Consider the following 25,505-nt stretch of genomic DNA (forward strand, 5'->3'; position numbering starts at 1 on the left):
TTGCCTGAACAGTTAAGACAACACTTGATATTGTTGTCCAGTGAGGTGAAAATCTCTATTTTCCTGTTTCTTTTGAGAATGCTCAGAAACAACTTCATCAGTAGTAACAACATTATTAATTTGACCAGTTTTACCATTGTAGAATTTGTACCCAGGAGGGTATCCATGCTTTTTGTAAGTGTCAACCGTATGACCATTTCTACCACAGTGAGTACACGTTTTTCTGTTACTTTTATAAGTCCTATTATCTCGTCTAGGAAAACCGACTTTACGAAAACACACATTCTCAGTGTGGTCATTTTTTCCACAAAAAGCACAAACACCATAAGCATTATTACGACTAGAACTAACACTATTAATATTGGTTACAGAGAAGTTGTTAGCCAATTGACATTCTTGCTGAGCCACCAAAGAAAAAAATCTTGGGAATAGGTGGTATAGGTTCCATTAGAAGGACATGAGACTTGATGTTATGGTACTGTTCATTTAATCCACGCAAGAATTGCATAAATTGATCCTCACATTTTCTTTGACTAATAATCGAAGCAACAAAACAAGTACATTTAGTTTGACAAATACACACAAGATTGGGTCTACAATTGTCTAGCTCATCCCAAATGATTCTATGTTTAGTAAAATATTTTGTGACCGACAAATCTCCTTGATTTAAAGATACTACTTCAGATTGCAAGTCTGAAATTCTAGATATTGGGAATATCTAGTTTTTAAAGCAGTCCAGACATCAATGGCCATATCCATCCATATTATACTCTGTCTAATAGGAGTAGAGACAAAATGCACTAACCAAGAAACAACCATGTTGTTACACCTTTGCCAAGCCGAATACGTTGGATTGTTCTTGGCTGGGCAGGGATGTGAACCAAGAATGAACTCCACTTTGTTCTTTGCACTCAGCGTCGTCACCACTGATCTACTCCAAGAATGATAGTTTGAAGAGTCGAGCACCGGTGACACCAAGGGGGCAGCGGGATTTTCATTGGGATGTAGGTAAAGGAATCTATTCACCGATTGGCTCTATTGATCAGACTGTGTTTGTTGCTCCGAATCTCCTTCCGCCATACCTGAAGAGAAAAACAGAAAGAAATTAGGGCAAGAAAACAATTAAGAGAAAGAAATTTCAGAGTGCACAATAGAGCTCTTAAAAAAGAAGAGCTCTAATACCATAATACGATTATGATTTCTGAAATGTGATGAGGAAGAACTCAGTCGCACCAAGAGAATGCAAGTGAACGGTGGTGAGAAAGAAAAGAGTAAAGCAAACGTAAAGAACACGGGGACAGAGTGCAGAAAAAAGAAAGAGATATTGTATATTATTATTGTTGTGTAAAAAAGGTACAAAGAAGGTGGTAATATAAAAGAGGTATGGGCTAAAAGAATGATGTCCAGAATAAAGCGTTACACAAAGAAAAAATGGGACCCAAGAAGAAGCCCAATAATATGATTAACAGGTATATATAACTTTTATTATAATTTCTCAAGTCTTTTTCATACATTAATCTAATAAAAAAACACTTTAAAAGATTGCTTAAATTGGCCTTAAAAGAATCGGTGACTCTTTCTACCTAGTGTGTGATTGTTCCTTCTATTCCCTATCATGTCTAAATGTAACAAGAGCAAGTTGGTTTTAAGCAATTTAAAAGGTACATATGTAATCACATGCAAAAGGCTACAATGAAGAACACTGAACACATTCATTTCTTAAATAGAACATGTTTTTACACAAAGATAATATGGCCAGACTACTAAATTTCATGTGGCCTCTAGATACCCATAAAATCAATTGCCATTCAATGGATCCTCAAACTTATGTAAATACGATAAAAGCTTGCCTCAGCTTATCAATAATAGAACAAATGGTGATGCTTCCCAAAGAAATATTATATTTGAGGCTTCAAAAACAGAAATTAACAATAAAAAAAACCTAAACACCAAATAGAAAATAAATATTATTATACATTAAATCATATACAAATGTCAGCCTCAATTTAAGTAAAAGGAAACACTAGTTTGAAACTTACTGGAACATACAAGCAACACCATTCATCTTAAATGCATGTTAGAAAGGAAATCCGACAACCTGAAAGCATAATGTATTACAACTGAAAATGGCTTATGGCAAACCAAATTTAGTGCATACTTTGGAAAGGCAATAAATTCTATAGTGTATTAAAAACCATGTACATGCCATGACAAAAGATATTTATAAGTGTTAGGCAAGAAAATAGAAAAATGACCCAAACAGAGGAGCACATGGGGTAAAATAGAATTAAGTTATGTTCACAGAATTACCTTGTAGAAATAACTAGTTCCAAAAGGGCAGTTACCATCCCCAAAGTCAGAGTGCTTGCAGTCAATTGACCTACAAAAGGAATAAAACAATTACCAAAAGAGTATCAGAAAAGAGATAGTCATTCACTATTTCACTCAGCTGAGCTATTTTTTTTCCTTGTTGTGAAATATAAACTACATTGCTCTCCATCAGTTGCCCTTGCACATGCAAATCAATATAAAGAAGGGGCAAATGAAATGGGTCATCCCTCATCAATAAGACAACATATAATGGTGAACCAAAGTTTAAACTCTCTGAGCTTCAATCAGATGATGGATTAATTGGATAGAAAAAGCAAAAGAAGTCATAAGATTTTGTAAGTAATCAAGAAATTACTTGAGCTTGGCCTTGTAGTTGTCAATGATTTCTTGTTTCTCTTCAGTTGTCGAGTACCAAATGACACTTGGGATCACAAAGTATGATAGCTTACGACAAATAGGACAAGCCCTCAATGTACTATTAACATCCATCCCCAATGTTGGGTTACTACTACGCCAATTCCTAATACAGGATATGCAAAATGGATTATGACATTCAGATAGCAGCCGAACGTAATTCAATTTGACAGAACACGCTCCAGGAAAACACTGCATTCAATTTCTTGACTTCGTTTCAATGCCTCAAGATACTTGTGCTTATTTTCACAACTCTTCGTATGCTCTTCTCTTTCCTCAAGTTGGAAAGGATGCAAGCAATGCTTTCCACAGGTGATGCAAATAATGTCTGAAAGGGGAGCATGCAAAAATAATGTTCGCTCCTTTCCTTTTGGAAATACTTCCCTATTATTAATAGTCTACTGCCACTTTAATTATCCACCGTGCTTCATTGCAAAATTTTAGCAATCACGCTATTAATTATCAGTTTGTCTTACCTATGCAAGTATTTAATCATTCTAGCTCCTCATTCTCCCAAAAGAAACTTGGAGATTTAGGAACTGTCTAAGAAAATTGGGGCCATGCCTTAGTAGGAATAAGCTTTGGTTGCATTCCAATTGATAACTCTAGTCAAAGCAGATATTGTTACTGTGATGAAGAGGGAAGGTGCTTCTAATAAGAAGCAACTAAAATCAACAACACGGCTCCATTCTGCTAGGAAACAAGTCGGGAAGCGCTGCAGTATTAATCATGGAATTTGTTGGTTTTTGTTGCCCTGGTTGAGCTAGGGATTTGAAGATTATACCAATAGTAGGCTCGGTGGGTCATTGACGAAGGTTAATGGAGTTGCTGGTGACACAAGTATCATGGCAGCCACTAACTTTTAATGCTGCATAACCTGAAAATTATGCAGATCTTGTGCACTTTTGGTTCTGCTGATTGGTTTTTTTTTTAGTTTTAAAATTTTGCCTTTTATTATGAAACAACTTGCTGTAATATGCTTTCTGTGAGACTAAGTTTTAGTCTTTTTGGTTTTGAAAAAACAAGTGTCAAAAATCTAGATCTTTATGTTTGTATTTATCTTTTTTGCCAGATATCTTTGTAGATTTTTTTATAAGGTTGGAATATTTCTGAAGTGTTTCATTAATTATTTTATTCATTGTTAATAAAAAAAAAAACTCTTCATTCTCATCAATTTTATACTACAAGTACAAAAATAAAAAAACTTCTGAATGAATATTAAAAACAGCTTTTGAAGTCATCCAAGTGAAATTCCTGCACCTAATGTTTTCAAGAGCTTAAAATTTAAAATATAAAAAAATTCATAATCTAGTAAGTCATCTACCACACCATAGATCCATCAAAGTATCCCTTCCCAAAATGTTTATTATTAATGAGCGAAACGCGATCACGAAAGCGAAACGTAAGAGAGATTATTAGAGACATGAGCGGTGGAGATCGAAGTCGTGAGCAGTGAAGACGCGAGCTGCAGAGATCGGAGTCGTGAGCAATGGAGACGCGAGCAATGAGATTTGTTTTCAGTGACCGCGAGCGTGAACGAGGTTTGTTTTTCTTTGAACTGAGGTGTGTGTGCGTTTTCCTTAAGGTTCAGTGAACGACAGTGGAAATGAAGCTTAAGGTTCAGTGAACGGAAGTGGAAATGAAGAGCAACAATAAATATTCATAATTTACCATGAAAATGAAGAGCAACAGTGGAAACGAAAAGACATAATGGAGATTTAATATATGAGAGGGAAAAGAAGAAAAGAGAGAAATGAGCGCGTAAATAAAAGTAAAATAAAATTTAAAATAAATTTGTTAGCAATTTTTGGAGAATTCTTTGCGAAAGGCTAGTAACTAAGTTGACTTTTTCATACAATAGAGTGGTCTATAAGACTACTAATATTTCTCCATTTGAGGTTGTATATAGTTTTAATCCTCACACTCCTTTGAATTTGTTACCTTTGCCTAATCCACATGAATTTATGCATAAGGAAGAGGGAATGATGGTAAAGGCCTTAACTCAGGACCAACCACTAGAGCTATGTCAAGGAGGATACAAGAAGATTGAGACTCTACTACAGATAGCAGAGACACTCTCTTATACATGTTAAAAAATGCCATAACCTAGTGTAATTTCCTAGAATAGGATTTTAATTTTCTTACTTAATTGTAGAGTAGGAAATTTACTTGTAATTTTCTTTAATTAAATTAGGGTTAGGATTAAGCATCTAAAACCTACCTAGGATATAATTGGACTTAATTGCAGCCCATATTAAAGCCTAGGTCAATCATTAGACATAATTAGGTTACATGGAGCACATTTGATCATTCTTTCCTTGTGACTCCAAAGTAGGCGCCTAATTCAAACTAATTAGCATCTCCTTCAAAATTCAAGCAAAACCAAATCAGATGAGACGATGCTATCAACTTCAATATGTATATGACATGTATCTTCAAAATTGTTAGCAATTTGATTGGTGTAGTACTTGTTCTTGAACATTTTCTTGCTTGATTTTAATTTGAGTCATACATATAATTTGTTTTGTAATTTTTAATTTCAGTTTGTAAATTATTTTTAATCCTTTGTTTTTGTCAATTCAAGTTCTTATTTGAATAGTCCTTAATTCAAATTGATTTTTTTTTAATTTAATTCTTTTGACCTCTACTTGGAATGGTTGAACACTCTGGTGAAATTGGAGAAATGATTCGGTGAAAACAATCTCTTGAAGAAGATGAAGAACTGATTAGCAAATGTTGAATTCCCTAAGGAGAGAAAGCAAAAGGATTGGCTCAACAAAAAGTGACAAACACTTGGGAGGATTATAATTAGGGAAATTTAATTGTAATCTTTGTATGATTGTATTTCTTGAGTTGTAAGTTTGACTAAAACATTTTTATTAGTGGATAAATAACTCGAATTAGACAGTGAGTGTGTCTCAAAGGTCCAAAGGTGTCAATGAACCTCACATAGGAAACGACTAGTTTAAATTCCTACACTTTTAGTTTTAGGGTTTCCATTTCTCTCTTTAGTTTCTCTTCTTTTCTAGGAAAAACATCTTGATTGTGTCTAAAATAATTTTCTTTATAGAAAAATTTGTGAAGTGCATTTGAATACGGTCTGACTAAAAAAGGTCTGGTACTTAAGTGATCGATCTCCCTTTCCTTCGAACCTACCTTGTGCACTGAACTTAACTTTTCTCTTAGAAAATTGTTCTAACACAAGGTTTTAATATGTCTAAACATTCTTCTCACCATAGTGGCAGTGACTCTAGGTTCTCTAAATATCTTTTGAAACAAATTTCAAAGGATCTACAGTCACTTCAACTATGGAAAATACAAGATGAGAGACAAAGAGAACAAAAACAAAGTGAAAGAGAATCTCATCTTGCAATTTCAAATGAGGAGTTGAGATTATTAAAAGAAAAAGATGACATAATAAATGAAAATTTTAAAAATCAAAGAAGTCAAAAGAATTCTAGGTAGGTGACTCCTCATTTGAAAAAGGGAGCCCCGGGATTAATGATTACTATCAACATACACCAAGGAGACCTAGAAGATAGAAAATAGGAAGCCGGAAGCCAGAGTTGGCATACCTCACTTCCATGGGGAAGAAAACGTTGAAGTCTACATTGATTGGGAAATGAAGGTAGAACAAGTGTTTTCTTGTCACCATGTTAGTGAGGAAAAGAAAGTACTATTGGTCGCTTTAAGTTTCCAGGGTTATGCAATGTATTGGTGGACTTCATGGAAGCTTTCGATGTCTTATTGGGGAGGCTTTGACATTTTGACAAGAAAGCAATTCACAATGGCCTCACCTACAAGATTAATTTTACCCATAAAGAGAAGATGTTTGTATTTCTTCTTTTGATACCTTCTCAGATGTTGGAAGATCAAGTACAAATAAAAGTAAAAAAAAGAAAATGAGAAAAAAATCAAAAAATTCAAAAAAGTAGTCATCATGGATGATTTTGAGGCATGGAAAGAGAGTTCTCCTTTCCACGAGGTCATTCAAATGGAGAAAAATATGTTAAAAGAAGAAATAAAAATAATACTCTTATCTGAAGAACCTCCAAGCCTCTTTCTTTGTAAAGGAGAACTTACATGCACTGCCACTTCTTTTGAACCCAGTATTTTATCTCCTCAAGTCCAAATTTTTTAAAAGAATTTGATAATGTATTCCAAAAGAAATACCCAATTGGACTTCCTCCTTTTCGAGGTATAGAACATCAAATTGATCTTGTTCCTAGAGCTAGTCTACCCAATAGACCAACATACATGACAAATCCAAAAAAGACTAAGGAGATAGAATCCCAGGTTTAAGAATTGTAACTACAAGAACACATGATTCTTGACATTCTTAGGTTCAACTTGAGCTGGATTTGAAAGGCACTTTACTTAGAATTGGATCAATGTTCTAATTCAAGAACTCACCAAAACTTAGCACCAACCAAGACTCATATGGAAGTCCATGTTTTGTCAAATTGAATCAAAACACAAGGAATGAAGAACAAGAATTAAAACTGGACAGAAATTAAAAGCTAGCTACTGAACCAAAACAGAATTAAGAACACAATGCTGGAAACACAAAAATAAACGGTAGAAAAAGAAGTAAACTCTAGGAATCAAAACTACCGAATGGAAAATTGAAGAAAAGGGAAGAAGAACACTTATAGAAGAAGATGCTTGCTGGATTTTGAGAATTGGAAGAAGCCATTCACGCCACTTGGAACCTTGAACCAAGATAAGTGATGGAGTGCCACCACTTGAAGCTCACCATAGCTCACAAGATAAGGCAAAGAAGAGGAAGACTTAAAACTCACAATTTCTCTCCAAATTTGAGTATAGTCTCTCTACTATAAAATTCCAATCTGAATTGTGAAGGACCTAAGCCCTCCTTTTATAGGAGTAAGGGCTGGTCATTTACATAGCTTATTCCCTAAGCTACCCAAAAAGCTCCTAAGATCACACCCCCCTTACTAAGCTCACTCCCCAAGCTTCTAGAATTTGCTAAACTAAAGCCTAAAGATGCTTTTACAAAAGAGGTGTCTCATGTTTCCCTCTAAGCACCTTTCTAAACATTATTCTATATTATTTACAATTTAAAAGAAACTATAAAGAGAGATATTTAATATGAAGCCTATTATTTGAGAGTTTGTAGACTTCTTTATCTTTAGGCTTGATCTTCTCTTTGACTTCTTTTAATTTGTGAGAAGACTAGAAGGAAGAACTTCAAATGTGTAGGTGAAAATCCTCTTCCTTCATTAATAAAATCCTCTCCTAGTGGATATCCATCAAATTTAAATACACATTCTATCTTTAACTCTTTGATACACCTTTTAAGAACAAAACAGTGATGGAACACCAAGTTCCAAAGTAGATAACATCTTAGATGTTATGATTGACAAAATAGTGATGGAACACCTTAGCTCCAAAGTGGAATATTACAAATTCAAAAATAAATTGGGATCTTCATTCAAGAAGTATATGTATTATCGCATCAAAGAATCAAATTTAAATTAATTTAGATATTATTGAATTAATTGTATAATTAAATTTATTTGATTAAAATATTGTAAATTATATGTAAAATTTTAGTAAAATCAATATTTGACATCTCTATAATACATTTCCATCTCTATTTTCTTATTTAAATCCTTTTGAATATTATTTATTCTTTTATTTTAAAACCTACCATATTAAATTTTTATTTTCTTTAATATTTAAAAAGTTATCTTTAATTTTGTTTTACAATTTAAAAATTCTATTATTTTAATTAAATAATTATATAGAAGAAATCGACATGAATTTGATAATAGTACTATTATTCATTTACTATGTAACACCTCGAAAATACATCTAACTATTACAATACACGTTCTACATATTTCTATACAATCTTAGAGTCTTCCAAAACATTCCTAATACATGATTAAGAGTTATAGAAATACAAATATTTACAAATTCATAACTCAAAATAAAACTCTAAAGCCTTTAAGGCTCTCCTGCACCTGTATGATCATCATCTGCTCGTGTACATAGTACAATCATCGCAATTCAAACACAACTAGAAAAGGAAGGGTAATCTAATGAAAAGAATTTCCATAACATAATTCATGCAAAAAGAACCAATTGGACTAATAATTTATAAATATTTCTTTAAATGTTTTCAAATAAAATTTCAATACTAATTACATCATTCATATAGACCACACATGGATCTATTTTTCAATCATAATCATTTAATTTCATTACAATCCATAACACTTTGATTTCATTTCAATCACACTGACCACACATGAATCCATCGTCTTCCGGAAGACTCATTAAGTATGACCCTACCAGAGACCAACATCTAATCCATACATCAAGGATTAGGATAAGTTCAAACATCCAATACCAAGTGACTATAGTGGGGCCCGATGTGTATGAACTCCCTCATCAGCTTCTCACCACCTGATAACTTAGTCTATATGGCTTAGATCATCAGTGAAGCTAGAGGATCTCTGTTAAACATAGGCTTTTCATACTTAATGTACCATCAAACAACAACTCATACATTATCCCAAATGTATGACATCAATTTCATACAATTTTCATCATTCATATATAATACATATCATTCAAGCACATAACATTTTAAAATTCATAACATTCAAGAACTTTTCCAATATCAAAAACAATATTTAACTTCCAAACTATTAAAATATAATATTTATACATGTTCACACAACATAAAATCAAACAATTTTATCAAATAACATCCCTGCAAGAGAAATTGAAACTTGGGACCACGTCCCCTCCACATTCATATCTTTTAGCTTAGGGTACTATTGAAAATTAAAGTTAGCTTCCCTTACCTGAAATTCCTTATTCTAATGGAAATTCTAACTCAAATAGGGGAACCACTCCAAAATTTAGGAACCTAGTGCAAGTTATCCAAACATTACCAAATTTTAGTATGAGCTTAATGAGAGAAACAATTTTCTCAACTGGCCCCACTAATATTGATAACTAAATCATAGAGAAAAAGCAGAGAATAAGGAAACTTTAGAGTAAAAATGAACTTACTCAATTTGAAAATCTGATCGGGTAGAAATGTAGTATGACTCCTCAACTACTGCAAGGTGTGATCAAATTTTGAAATAGATGAGTTATGGGGGGAAAGAGAGAGAAAGGAAGGTACGTGAAGAAGTGGGGTGGGGGGGGGGGGGGGTTGCTGAGTTTCTTTTCTTTTGCATTTTGTTTACATTGTTACATACTACTTGATACTAAATAAAAAAATTAAAAGATGATAAAGAAAGATACATAATAGCAATTTTATTTCTTTAAATTCACCATGCCCTTACATACACAAACTTTGATTATTTGGAGAATGTGGTGATCACTTAACACTGGTAACGACATATGCACACAGGGGGATCACTGTAACAGTTTTTGTCGCAGTAGTTATATAGTTGCATTTCACATATTTTTGCCTCTACCACTTTTATTAACCCTTCATTTTATGCAACAAACAAAACTTATTTAAATACAATAATTATTAAGAAAATGAGAAAAATTAAAATAGTGATGAAAAACAAAACATACCAATTCCAATGGAGAGAAGCATAATGAACAAAAGTGAGAATATGATCTTCATAGTAATTCAATTTTAGAACAATATTTCTTTCTTGGATGCAATCCTCAATAGATTGATGAGTTCAGATAAACATTATATATACACATAAATATGAGACAATACAATTTCTAAATTCAAATTATTTGATTTAACTTAATGAATAGATCTATGAAACTTATTTTTACTTACTTATAACAATTATTAATACAATACTTTTATTTTAGTAAATAATGAAATATATGTAATGACATTAATTTCAATTAGTAAATATATTTCATTAAATTTTGATTATAAAATGTATTTTTCATATATATTTTTAATACTTTTTAAACTTTGGTTTCTAGATTTTTCAAAAAATTGCTTTAAAATAACTCCATCAATTTAAATTAAAGGTATCAATAATTTATTTCCATGTATGTGTGCACAACAAAATGTACCTTTAATTTTTGTATAATGAAAGGGTGATAGTGGATGAAGAGGTAGAAAGCTGAGAAAGGTAGGACATATTAGAGAAATATAGTATCCAACTTGGTTAGCGAATGTGGTTTTGGTCCAGAAAAATAATGGGAAATGAAAGATATGCACCGATTTTACAGACCTTAATAAGGTTTATCCTAAGGATGCTTATCCTTTATCGAATTTTGATTCTTTGGTTGATGGAGTGTTGGGATGTGAGTTGTTAAGCTTTATGGATGCATATTTGATGACTTTTTACAGCAAGTGCACCACGTTGTCAGAAGTAATAATTGTCCCTAAGGACGAATATTGATCCCACAAGGAATAGTTGAATATTCAAGTAGAAGTTTCACTAAATATAAAAACAAAAAAATAAAAGTTGGTTTGAGGATTGTTATAATGGCAAGAATTAACAATAAAACAATTCAAAGACTTGTTGCTCCAATTGGAAAAATAGGGATTATGTTTCATCTTTTCTCACTCTGATGTATTTTGATTAGCATGATAACATTAAGTTCTTTGATTGAAACTTATGTTTGTAGAAAATTCATTTATATCAATTTCTCGCATATAAAATTCTTAAGAATGTTTCCTAAATATCAATTTCTCGCATATTTATAAAAACAACTTAGAATCACACTCAGACATTAATGGCAATTAACATTTCAAGTCTATTTCCAGTACTCAAATATGTTAAGTATTGTTGTTTAGGTCAAAACCCTAAAAATATCTCTCGGTCAGATTTAGTATTCTCAAACAGTCACAACGGTTTAGAAGTAAAACAAAAATACCAATAATCAATCAAGAACAAAATATTAAATATTTAAATATCATCTCAATACATAAGAGTTCGAATAGATTACTTTCAATCCCAAATGGTAGAATTAATCACGCATACTTCTAGCACCTTTCATTCTCCCAATTGGTTACAAATCATTTAATGGTATTTTCCTCTCAACCTGGCACACTAGGATTGTGCCTCTAGCCCCCTATTTAACCTAATTTGTTAGGGTTAGGTAACTTCCTACGTCGCGCTTATGGGCTTAATGATAAAAACATAAAAATAGCCCAATTAATCTGACACATTCTCGCTACTGAGTTGGACTTTTTTCTCTTCTTTGTGCATTATGGGCCTTCCAGCTTTCTCCTTTTAGCATATATCATTTTTCTTTAGTCCAAATATCCATTCTTCTGTAGAAACCTGCAATTAACACCAAATTTGAGAATAAAATGCTCTTATTCAATTAAAGATCATAAAAAAATGTAAAAAGGTATAAATTCACAAATTAGGAATTATTTTATATGTAAATTAGCAATTAATACTCATAAGTGCCTATACTTTAATATAAAATATTACTGATGTTAGACACTTATCAATATTCAGGATATAATCAAATAAGAATGCATCCAAAAGATGAAGACAAAACATCATTTAGAGGAAGTTTGGCGAATTTGTGCTATACTGTGATGCCTTTTGGATTAAAAAATGTTGGAGCTACATACCAATGTTTAATGGATTGGATTCTGAAAGAGATGATAGGTCGGAATGTGAAGGCATATGTGGATGATATGGTGGTAAAATCGTTGGTGGTTGTCGGTTATGTTGAAGATTTGAAGGAGTTTTTTCAAACTCTAGACCGATAGAAGTTGAAGTTGAACCTTGAGAAGTGTGTTTTCGGTGTAAGGGCAAAGAAGTTTTTGGGGTTTATATTGACACAAAGGAGGATAGAAATGAATCATGAGAAGTGTGAGGCCATTATTAATATGAGGAGTCAAGGAGGTTCAACAGTTAACTGGGAGAATAACTTCTTTTTCTAGGTTCATTCCGAAGGCAGGAGAGAATTCATATTCGTTCCTTCAATGTTTGCGAGGAAATAGTCGTTTCACATGGACACAGGAGTGTGAAAAGGCATTCAAAAAATTAAAGGAGAAGATGATGACTGATAGCAGTCGTTTAGCAGTCAAATTAAATTTGATTTCAGCGTAGACTTGTCCAATACTAGAAAGATGATAGTATAAAAGTGGTCAGATGATCCTAAGTCGTCTCCCAAAGAATCCAATAGTGAGTCCAGTGAACAAAATTCAAAACTTATCTACAATCAATAAGGATTAGCAATAACAATAATAATAAAAAAGAGTTGTGATTGTTAAGCAGGAAAATATAAATGATGATTTAAAACAGTAAAAAATGCAAGTTGACTCCCAAGTTATTTTACCCTTGAATTCCTCACATGTTCTCTAAAGATTATTCCTTTCTTAATCCTCAAACAAAGCTAAACCAGATTGAACATGCGCCAATCTAATTCAACTAAAACTCACCAATAAAGCATGTGTCTACTAGTTTAATCAATACCCACTTTGTTCCATGCGTATACTCCATGGGAATGTTTATTTCCTCTCTCTTGAATCAAGCGTCCAAGAAATTAATTAGAACAATGTGAACTAACTAAGAAACCAAAGTTTAAGATAAGGAAGACTCTCAATCATGCGTTCAAGTACAACCTCTCACAAAAACTAGTTTTCCTGGAGATTAGACTATTAAAACAATTGCTATAGAGAATTAAAAAATGAAACTTTTATTAACCAAAACCTCATAACTCAATGAGAAATAACAAGGGAATCAACCAAAAAGGTTTACCCTTCCATGTGGAGGAAAAACAAAAGTATTATAAAGAAGAAAAGAAAACTAGGTCTAGAATGTGTTTGCTCCTCTAAAACGCGATCCAAAGAAAGCTCCTTCTTCCTTCCCTTGAAGTCTATTTTATAATCTTCTTTCCCTTGCACAAAAATCAAATTAAAATTTGCCTTATGATATTGTTTTAGAATTTTCATATGTTTCCTTTCCTGTTTCGAATTATTAAACATATATCTTCATTCCCAAATAGTCTTAGATTTTATTCTTGCTTTTCTCCCAAAAATATTATTTCCAATTTTCTTCAGATTTATGCATTGATTGTAATTGATTCCAACATTGATGTGAGAGATATTGCAGAAGATTTAGAGAATATCCTGGCAGAAATTTGCATTCAATTCCTTTTCTATGATATTTGCAGATTTAATTCTCTAATTCTTTATATCAGATCTTGTTTCTTGTTTTGATCCAAAAGAAGCAACTTAGGTTAAAAATACAAAATTAACAGAAATAATAAAGGTCCAAATAAACCCAATTATATGAATATGAATTAAAACAGTGAATTTATTTATTATTATAGTCCAATAATCTATGGTTAAAGCGATTAAATGTGAATAAATATATGCTCATCAACGACCCCTCCGATTTTGATAAAGCCGAGGGAATGATGGCCTATTCATTTATATATATGTGTAGCAAACCGAGTTATTAACTCGGATATAACCCAAGAGATGGATAATGAGCACATGCCAATTTATTTTGTCAGCAGAACGTTGCAAGGGGCTGAGCTGAGGTATCCGAAATTGGAAAAGACTGCGTTAGCAATTGTTGTTACAACAAGACTTTTAATGTATTATTTTCATAATTTTCAAATCATTGTGAAAACTAACTTACCTATAAAACAAGTATTGCAAAAATTGGATTTGGCGGGAAGGATGATGAAGTGGGTTATAGAGCTATCAGAATATAGGATCATATTTGAAAGTATAGGTTTAGTAAAAATGCAAGCTCTAGTGGATTTGTGGCGGAGTTAACACCATCGAGGGACGAGCACTCACAAGAAGATTAAGGTAGGTGGATCTTATTAGTAGACAGGGCCTCCAATCTTAAAGGGAGTAATACTAGAAGCACCAGATGGAGTCTTAGTTGAGCAATCATTAAAATTTGCTTTTAAAGCAAGCAATAATTAGGCGGAGTATGAGGCTTTGATTGGTGGGATGCGATTGGCAACCGACATGGGAGTTAAGAGGATGATAGTAAGAAGTGATTCGTAGTTAATTACAGAACAAGTAGCAGAAAATTTTAAGGCCAGAGATCCACATTTGGCAAAGTATTTAGCTAAGGTACAGGGGATGGAAATTATGTTTGAAGAATTTGGCTTGGTTTATGTGCCTTGGGACCAGAATGTAAGGACATACTTGCTCTCAAAGTTATCTAGTAGTAAGAAACTGAGAAACCATAGATCGGTAATATAAGAGAATTTAGAGGTCTTGAGTGTAACTGTGAAGGATGTTTTGCAGATCCAAGAAAAGCAGAGTTGGATGGACATGTATGTAGGATGGTTAAAGAAAGGAGAATAGCCCGAGCATCCGCGGAAACAAAATAATTTGAGGAAAAAATGCAATGAGATATGTATTGATCAGTGGGGAGTTATATAGAAAAGGATTTTCAATGCCTTTATTAAGATGTGTGGATGAAGATCAAAAGAGTAGGATAATGGAAGACATACATGCAGGTGTACGTGGAAGTCATATCAGAGGTCGAGCGTTGGCTGTAAAATTCTTAGAGCTGGTTTATTTTGGCCAACCTTAAGAGATGATTGCATGTCGTCGTATGTAGGAAAATATGATGAGTTCCAACGGCACTCGAATTTGATAATTGCACCAGTAGAACGATTGTACTTTATGGTCGCCCCGTGGCCTTTTTACAAATGGCAAATTGATATTTGGGGTTCGTTCATGATTTCAATGGGACAATTTAAGTTTATGGTTGTGGCCATAGAATATTTTACAAAGTGGGTGGAAGCAGAACCTTTAACGACCATTAGAACGGAGAAAATATTCAGGTTTATCTGAAAGTCTATTGTATGTAGGTTTGGCACGCCTAGAGAATTGGTATCGAATAATGGGACATAGTTTGCTAGCAGAAAGGTCAGGAGAATGTGTGAAGAGTTAGGAATTCATAAGATTTTTTTCATCAGTAGAACACCCACAATCAAATGGACAATGAGAGGCAACAAATAAAGTCATTTTGCAGGGATTAAAGAAGAAGGTAGGGGCAGCCAAAGCTAAGTGGGTGGAGGTACTCTTAGGGGTATTGTGGTCATATCATACAACGACACAATCAACAACAAGGGAGATGCCTTTAGGTTTAGTCTATGGAAGTGATGTCGTGTTACCTAAAGAAGTGGAGATCACTTCAAGGAGGGTTGAAGATTTTAACGAGAAGGAATTGACGGAAGGGTGATTGTTTCAGTTGGATACAGTTGAGGAAATAAGAAGTAGAGCAAGAATTTAAATGGAGGCTCAGAAAATAAGAATAGAGGCAGATTCTTTTAGCAAAGTAAACCCAAGGTAATTTAGGGTGAAAGATTTGGTTTTGAGAAAAGCAGGAGAAGCAAACATGGACAATAAACTAGCACCAAGATGGGTCGATCCCTACCAGGTACGAGAAGTGGTTGGAAGAGGAGCGTACCACCTGGAGACACTGGATGGAGGAAGCGTACCTCGAACTTGGAATGTCGCCAATCTTCGATTTTATAGTTGATAGAAAATGTAGAATTTATGAATACTTGTGTTTTCTTACATTTTTGATAAATTTATTTCAAATAAAGTTGGACTTTTGCAGAATATGGTGATATTTTTTAATAAACAAAAAACAAGACCATGTAAGGGTCCTAACCTCGCATGAAACTGAGCATTTGTCTCAATTCAATAACAAGACCATGCCAGGGTCTTAACCCCGCATGGCGCTGAGCGATTGTCTCGGTTCAACTTCAACACTAATTGAATGAGGCAGAGGTGTTATAGAGAGGGATACTAAGATTTTAAGATGTAAGGTGTGACAACTCAATATTGTATGATGTTTATTAAACGTGTTTGTTAATATAACTTCAATATGCGTTAACTCTTGGGTGTTATGATACTTTTTCGATCATGAGTTTTATTTGTTAAGGCAATTACTGGTATATTTAATGATGATGATGCAAGTTATTAGTAGGATTACATAGGGCATGAATCTTATCGGTAGGTGTCCATGCATAATACAAAAAAGAAAATTCAAATTGCATCTGCGACATAAAAGTCATACATATGGCATGATTGTAAAATGTTCACATGCATGAAGATTAAAAATTATACGATGCATAATTAGAATGTGTTGGGAAGAGCATGCACAAAATATTACAAATTATAAATTGTTCAGAGTTTTGCAAGATAGGAGGACGAAGAAGGGGAAACTACTCTTCATCAACAATTTATCCATTTACAACACTTTTAAAGGGATCGAAGATCGAGGTATCCGCATCAGGGTGCATAACTTTGAATTGGTCAAGTGCACCATTAAAACCTTCTACAAACGACCGACAGATTTCATCCTTGGCCAGGGTCGAGATTTTGTTCTGTAGCATGCTTTCAGTCATTTCCCAAGCCCGATTGGCGGCCTGGCTCTCTTCTCTGTGACGAGAATAATCTTCAATGGTTTTCTACAGTTTACCGAGGGCATCGTCTCGATCGTGAGCCATCTCTGTTAACTTATTCTTTAGCGGGACATTTTTGAATTGAGCATCTTCGAGCTCCTTGTGAATTTTTTGCATTTCTTCAGCATCTTGTTTAATTTGTTTTTGCGCTGCTGATAAGATCTTCGGCCTTGAAGATTTATCATTTTCAACATTGGGAATGAAGTCACCCTTTTGCTTGATCGGGCGGCGGACAAGCTGTGGTGATGAGAGGAGTTTTCCTCCAAGTCAATGGCATTGGTCGGAGGACGTTTTCTATTCAGAGGCATGGTAGTTGTTTTTTCCGAGTCTGCATTCGCTGGGGGTTTTGTTTGAGTGTTTCTGGCTCGTCGGGCCATCTCGGCCTTAGTTAACAACATGGTGTTTTCTGAAAGTTCAAGATAGATATAAGTAAAAGGGTCACAGAAGAAAAACAATAAGGGTAGTAGAAGAAATGTACAATATAGACTTTAAGTTCACTTGGTCGTTATTCGAGCTTTAAAAGAACTAGAGTTTTAAATAGAATTCCCAAGTTGTCAAGTTTTTTTGCAGCTAATTAACTCACTATTTTTTAGTTCGTCCGAAAATCGTGAGGGTTGGCATTGAGTATGGACGACCAGTATAGGGGCAATCCTTCTAATAAGTCAGGGTTTTGGTTGATTCTTGAATTTTTATAAATTTTCCTTTGAAAGTATTGTAGGACAATTGAAAAATAGTCAATATGCCTTGATCCTTGATCCCACTCATGGAGGTCTAGGAAGTTCGTTTTAAATTCAAAAAATAGAAAAACATGTGGGAGGTCAGAACAAAACCGAACTGGTTGCATAAAATATAGAAAGCTCGCACAAAAGCCCAATTATTTGGATGAAGTTGGGCAGGGGTGACATTCATTGTATCTCGTTTTTAAAGGGTGATAAGGGAAGTCGGACATCAAGCGTGGTAAATAAAGTTTCATAAAAAAAAGCAACATAGAGGTTCGTCGATACCTGGGAGCGTGTTTGTCGTGTGCAACGAGTAGTTGACGAGTGGTAGTGTACGAGAGTGGGGTGAGAGAGGTGGGGGTAGCGAAGAGGTGCTCAAAGAAGTTGAAAAGGGTAAAGAGATGTGAGGGTAGTGAAGAGGTGTTCGAAGAAGTCGAAAGGGTAGATGAAATGAGTAGGTAGTGAAGGAGGGAAGCAGGAACGTTTGAAAAGAGTAACTGCTAGAATGGGAGCATAGTCAATGGAGTGGTGACGCATGGGTGGCAGGTGTTTTTGAATGACAAGCAACGTGGCGTATAGAAGAGGCATTTAATGGGTGCATATATTCATAAAGGGAGTAAAGTTATTGAAATTTGCTAACATATATCAAATCGATTTGATAAAAAAGACTTTGTCTTGTTGGCTCAGGTTAGGGGTTATAGCATCATGGACCGAGTACGATGTATTGTAGAAGCAGATATATTAAATCGATCAATGACAAAGTTTGATGAAAAGATTTAGCCCCGTTGACTCAGGCTCCAGGTTAGGAGTTGTAGCATCATGGGTCGAACCCGATGTAATGTAGAAGCAGATCGTCTGTCGATCTTTTCCTTTAAAGTCATTTAATACTGTATCAACACAGATTAGGAGTTTCTTGGTCGTCAATTGTAAATGGGTAATGACATTTATTATTGAACAAGACTGACAAAAGGGACAGGTATGGAGAACGAGGGAGAGAGGATTCTTGTATATATTAGAGAAGACACAAAAGATTAAGACTAGTCTAGAGAATACACTTATTATTTACCACACTTAATGGTCTAGAAGAAATCCTTTATCCAATAACTTATTTTGGTTTTGCAATTTTATGATAAAATGTTCTATTTTTTTTTTCCTTCAAAAAATTCATTTGGATGATATTTAGATAGACAATATTCCAACGAAAGACTAAATAAAAAATGTTTTTTTTAATTATAAATACTATTTTTTTTTTAAATTTAAAGAAAAAAAAACTTATTTCAAATTTAAAATACTAACACAAATATTAAAGTTTTTATGATATAATAAGAATTCATTATAGATAGATTAAGAAAGAATAATTATAATATTTCTATAATTATTTATTTTGTGCATCAACATAATCACGTTACTAAAGTGCATATCTTATCTTGTTAGTAAATGTATATTTTACTTTATGTAAAAGTTAGGTTGGCAAATAATATGATAAAATATTGAGTTAAATAACTTTGTTAACTTCATAACAAACTTATTGAATAACATCGAATTCAAGTCTTTAATATAAATTAGATCGGAATTGAGGAGACATATTGTGATTTGAGAGGTTACCAGTGCTTATGTACCACTGCCAAAAAAAAACAGAATAAGGTTGCTATTAACTATATTTTTTTTGCAAGACATAAGGTAAATGTTTATATAACTAAAGTTATAATAAATAATTGTTTTTATATTTAAATTATATTATATATCACAATAAAATCATTAAATATCAATCAAATTTTAAAAAAAAATAATTAGTTAATATATTCAATAAGTTATGTATAATATTTTATTATAAATTAAATATTTATTGGTAAATATTGGTATTCAAGTAGTTTTTATTATTAATAAAAATTTGTATTCAATATTCACTATTAACTACTTTAGATTTTAAATTAGTTACTTATTTAATTAAAAAATAATTTAAAATTTAAAGTAGTTAATAATTAAGTACTAATTTAATAATTATTTTATAAATTTTTATTAATAATAAAAATTAGATATCAATAATTTTTTAGTTTATAAAATAATATTTAATTTATTAATTAATATAATAATTAATTGTTTTTTATTTTAAAACTAATTGGTCTTTAATGATTTTATTGTTGGAGTGACAACTAAAATCTATAATGAATCAATTTTTAATATATAATTTATATTTTAAATTTATGGTAAATAAAATAAATTATTATATAAGATACTTTAACAAATATTGAAATTCAATTTGAAGTAAAGATAAAAATTGTACATTAAAACATTAGTTAACAAAACCAAGTATAAAGATAAAAATAAATAAAATTAAGAAAGAATTTTCTTAACTACTGTTAATTGAACTTAAAATTATTAATAAAAGTTATTTTTGAAATAAATATTTAAAAGTAATTAAATATTCATTATTAAAGAAGATTGGTTTAATAGAAGTAATAATAACTTCTTCAAATGCTCTTGTTTAAAAACTATTCCTAACTACATACTTATTAATAATAACTTCTAAAATTAGTTTCTTTTAAAATGATAATTCAGATTCAATATTGGAGAATATTAGAGAAAAATAATGTTTCCCAAGATTTTCTCTCATACTAATTTAATTCGATCAAGGGGTCAGTAAAATTTAAATAAAACTTAAATGGCAACTAAACTATTCAACTTTAAATTCAACACTGGTAGAAAAGAAATTAATAAATAGACATAGTTTTACTTAAAATATGTTATTTAAAAAATACTTTAAAAATTGTTAAGGAAAAGAATATGGAACCACCTATAATACTACCTTTTAAAGGCATTTTTTCACGATTTTTTGCATGGTGCTACCTAAATGGCCACATTTCATGTATAATTTTGTATTATTATATTTTTACGAATATATCTATATAATAAATAAAACTATCACTAGATTAATGTTACGTTTGTACGCGTGTTTGAGTAAGGATGATATTAGCTTGACTCAATCTATATTCATTCGATATATAACATGACGTCAGCAGATCATGAATTCAACAAACTTTTCTTATCTTTTTTTTATATTGTGATTTTTATGATTTATTATTATTATTATTATTTAATTTAAATGCAAATATATTTAGCCTTTATCTACAACTTATCCTTATCAATTCAAATTTTTCAGTTATTATTCCTAACAGGATGAAAAGCTAAAATGTCAAATAAATAAATAAATAAATTAGAAAACCTTAATGATGAAAGCTTATTAGGTGAATAATTTTGTAAAAAATATAAAATGTGGTGTCAAACAAGTTTGAAAACGTATAGATCGGTTTCTCGCCCTTTTTTTGGAACCACGAATCGTCAAAGGTTGAACTAGAATTGAGTAATCCTGTGGCTAAACACTTTCTCATATTTATACTCACAAAGAAGACACACGACACATACATTTGACTTTGAAATTTTGAGAGATACAAAAACATAAACAGGGGTTCAAAACAACCCTTTTGAGTTACGTACCCCCTTACGTATTTAGATTCTGATTCCAGCCCCACCTGCTCCACCTATAAGATCGTTCTATAATCTCTCTCTTTCACTTTCACTCTCACTCTCTCCCTCTCAGCTGTGTTTTGTTTTGATAGAGTATGATCTCTCAATAACTTTTTCCTGTTTTGGTTTCATCTTTCTTTGATTTCTTCTTTGGAACGTCATAATGCACACCTATAGAAAGAGAGAGATATATGATACAAAATGTCAATTAGGTATTATATATATAGTATAGTAGGCATGTTTATGCATCTGTTTAATGGGTTTTCCGTGAAAAGATCATTACTTAGCAAAGGTGATTATTTTTTGCGAAGCAGTGTCATTGGTGATGATGTATCTGGAGCTTGTATTGTGTCAATGAGTAATTTCTATGATTTTTTGGTCACCTGGGGTGTGCTGGAATTTATCGGTTTAGTGGTGCATGTCAAGTTGAAGCCATGATTATTGCTCTATGTACATCACCTTGACTACGGTTTTGTTTTCTGACTTGTTGTAGAGGTTGATACGAGAGAAGAATCTAAGGCAGCCATGGAGAACAGTGAGCCTCCAAGGCGTCTTGAGGTGGTTTATTTGCTTTTTATTACTTTAGTTTCAGGAACATATAAATATGCATTATTTCTTCACTTAAATTCTTTGCCATTAACAGGGAAAATATGCTGCAATAGTAGTCTGCTGGTTTCTTGGCAATGGGTGCCTTTTCTCATGGAACAGTATGCTGACTATAGAAGATTACTATGTTCACTTGTTTCCGGTAATTAATATATACACACACACATTATATATACCGTATTATATTTTCTTTTCATCTGATTTTTCATTCATTCATGTGGTTAACCAGGGACTATTCCAATTTGAACCACTTCAAATTTCATTTTTCTGTGTGCTTCATAATATGGCTTAAGAACCTTGAAGGTTTCAGACCATGTATTTTGATAACAAAGAATACATGACAGAGCTTTACATCAGTTTATGTAGTTACCTTTGATATTCAACCATACACTATAGATCAGATGATCAAGGAATTTCTAGTCACTGCCATAGTCTGTTTTCATCTTATACAGAAGTTATACTAATAATTTATTATCACATTACTAAACTTTCTGATCAATAAATTTCAGTGGCTATAACTATTTTCATTTGTTTTACTGATCTTCTCACACTCCAATACATATTCTAGCGATCGCAGTTTGTTTCTCGTTTTTTGCGGTTCTTAATTGTTGTTTGTTCTTGTTATAATTTATATACCTGGATTGCTTTGGAATAAACTTGTTTTAATTTTCTGTTCTGTTCGTGCAGAAATACCACCCCTCTAGGGTGCTTACTCTTGTATATCAGCCATTTGCAGTTGGAACACTAGCAATACTGGCTTACAAAGAGGACAAAATCAATACAAGAATAAGAAACCTATTTGGATATACTCTTTTCTTCATAAGCACTTTGTCGGTGTTAATTGTAAGTTTCATTCACTTGTTTGTAATATATGATTCCTTCACAATGGTTTTTGATTGTTGCTTTTATTTTTCCTATTAATCTGCCATAGTTGGATTTAGCAACATCTGGTAAAGGAGGACTTGGGACTTTTATTGGTATATGCATAATTAGTGGTGCATTTGGAATAGCAGATGCTCACACGCAAGGTGGAATGGTGGGAGACCTATCCTACATGCTTCCAGAATTCATTCAGGTTTGCATTAGCAATGGAATTACTATGAAGTTTTGAAACTTTCCTTCAATGTATGCATTTCTTTTTTTCTTCTTATATGGTTTTACTGCTGTAGTCTTTCCTTGCTGGTTTAGCAGCATCTGGTGCACTAACATCTGCTTTGAGGTTGATTACAAAAGCAGCATTTGAGAATTCTAAGAATGGTCTTCACAAAGGAGCCAGTAAGTTCAACTCTCCAGAGCTTAAGACATTTGATAATGAAGATATATTCGCGAATCATGGTTATGTGGTTTATTTTGATAATAACTCAACATACATTTTTGGACTATGTAGCAATGCCAATATCTTCAAAAGCCTAAACAAATTGTGATGATTATTTGATGTCATTTAACTTTATACTATAAAGATTGTTGTTTCACATGACTCATACAAATAAATTAGATATTGATCACTTGTCGTTCTACTTTCCTGCAGTTACGTTCTTTGTCATATCAACATTCTTTGAGCTTCTTTGTTTTCTTCTATATGCATTTGTCTTTCCTAAATTACCAATCGTGAAGTACTACCGTTCAAAAGCAGCATCTGAAGGATCCAAAACTGTTTCATCTGATCTTGCTGCAGGTGGTATCCAGACCCCATCTCGAAGAGTACTGTTTCTTTTCTTTTCTTTTCTTTCCAATGTTTCAAATCACAATATGTTCTTAATTATTCAAGCTTCAGTTTATTTACAATTTAAGTACTTTTTTTCAGGTCAATGAAGATGACAAACGATTAGAGCGCAAAGGGAATAAGCAACTGTTATTAGAAAACATTGATTATGCACTTGATCTGTTCCTAATATACGCACTTACACTATCAATTTTCCCCGGATTCTTATCAGAAGATACCGGATCACACAGTTTGGGCACATGGTATTTTCGTTAACAACATAGCTTCTTTACTTCCTTTATATTTCTATCTTTTTGGAAATAAAATCTTCCATCGATTTTCCTGTTCCTTTATGACCAGACACAACATGATAAAGATTAGTGTTATGTGCCATGAAGAAAAGTGTCCACTAATTATAACATAACGCATATTTGAGTGTAGTTAATTATTTTTCATGAATTGAAAACCTTAGTATGTTTTGATATTTCCAATTCTTTCAGGTATTCTCTTGTGTTAATTGCTATGTACAATGTGTGTGATCTGATCGGAAGATACATTCCACTCTTGAAAACCCTGAAGTTGGAGTCCCGAAAAATGCTCACCACAGTCATTGTTAGTCGCCTTTTGTTTGTGCCAGCATTTTATTTTACTGCAAAGTATGGTTCACAGGGGTGGATGATAATGTTGACATGCTTTTTGGGGTTATCCAATGGTTACCTCACTGTTTGTGTTCTCACTTCAGCACCCAAAGGTTACAAGGTGAGTTTGTTAAACAACCAGAACTTTTCGGGGTTTTCTAAATTCATATTTAGATTGATTAATGTTGTGCATTTTTTTAATGTTTGTAGGGACCAGAACAGAATGCCTTGGGAAACTTGTTGGTGTTGTTTCTTCTTGGAGGTATTTTTGCAGGTGTAACACTTGACTGGTTGTGGTTAATAGGGAAAGGGTGGTGAAATCTTAACTACAACCCAAACTAGAGAAATAGCTTAGGCATTCATTTATTCACAAACATATACATGTTTTACGTATGTTTACAGTACTTTGTGTATACCTCATTTGAAGGAGTAAAGATCGTTTCACTGCCAATTATTTCTCAATTCAATCTTTATATCACAAAATTGACTTTTTCTTCTTGCAACTCTCATTTTTCTTCCTGCACCTTAACAATTTTCAAAATGACTATTTTACTTTTTCTAAAATGATTTTCGGATTATGTTTTGAAAATTTTCTGGAACATACTTTTCAAAATTTCTGGAATGGGATTTCCAGAACAAACAATGTTTCGGCAATAAAATTTCTGGATTGAAATTCTGAAATGCGTGAAGTATGTTTTCCAAAAGAAAGCTTGTTTTGGAAATCCTATCCTGAAAAAACTTTTCACAATGTTTTTCTAAAATAAGTTTTCCATAACAAATTTTACAAAACACAAAATATGTTTAAGAAAGATATTTTCAAAATGAACTTCTTTTCATAACACGATTGTTTTCTTCTTCCTCTACAACATTTTGTAAACTTTAAGTTTCAAAGGCTTGGCAAATGTATCAGAATTATCTATCTTTATTCATAGGTTCCAATGCCTTTTATAGAAAATACATGAAAACTGCAAAACAAAAATAAAGGACACGACTCAACTAGCTCCACTAATAACAAGAAAATAGAACAAAAACTGACATGTTCTAACCCGGGAGAATAGGTCTTTATTGAAATAATCTAAAAACTTGTTCAACATTCCCACCCTTGAACTGAACTCGATCAAGAGTTTTAGTTCACAACACTCATCCCAAACGCTTCTCTGATCCTTTGAAATGATGTCATCTTCA

At 32.6% G+C, this 25,505-nt stretch overlaps 1 protein-coding gene across 1 annotated transcript; it reads left to right on the plus strand.

Moving 5' to 3' along the window:
• Window positions 1–21,873: 21,873 nt before the first annotated feature.
• LOC137823973 (equilibrative nucleotide transporter 3) lies at window positions 21,874–24,769 on the plus strand. Its single transcript, XM_068629377.2, has 9 exons — window positions 21,874–21,932; window positions 22,018–22,122; window positions 22,668–22,823; window positions 22,912–23,055; window positions 23,150–23,255; window positions 23,509–23,681; window positions 23,785–23,945; window positions 24,183–24,441; window positions 24,531–24,769. The coding sequence occupies exons 1-9, from the start codon at window positions 21,900–21,902 to the stop codon at window positions 24,636–24,638; spliced, it is 1,245 nt and encodes a 414-aa protein (XP_068485478.2). The 5' UTR covers window positions 21,874–21,899; the 3' UTR covers window positions 24,639–24,769.
• The last annotated feature ends 736 nt before the right edge of the window (window positions 24,770–25,505 follow it).

This window comes from Phaseolus vulgaris, chromosome 11 (assembly GCF_051622355.1).
Source record: "Phaseolus vulgaris cultivar YP4 chromosome 11, ASM5162235v1, whole genome shotgun sequence".
NCBI lineage: Eukaryota > Viridiplantae > Streptophyta > Magnoliopsida > Fabales > Fabaceae > Phaseolus > Phaseolus vulgaris.

Bases quoted from the DNA above. Each gene is read 5' to 3' on its own strand.
- LOC137823973 (XM_068629377.2), top strand. From the start codon at position 21,900: ATGGAGAACAGTGAGCCTCCAAGGCGTCTTGAG. The intron at 21,933-22,017 runs GTGGTTTATTTG...TGCCATTAACAG, and splicing joins AGCCTCCAAGGCGTCTTGAG to GGAAAATATGCTGCAATAGT. The intron at 23,056-23,149 runs GTTTGCATTAGC...TTACTGCTGTAG, and splicing joins TGCTTCCAGAATTCATTCAG to TCTTTCCTTGCTGGTTTAGC.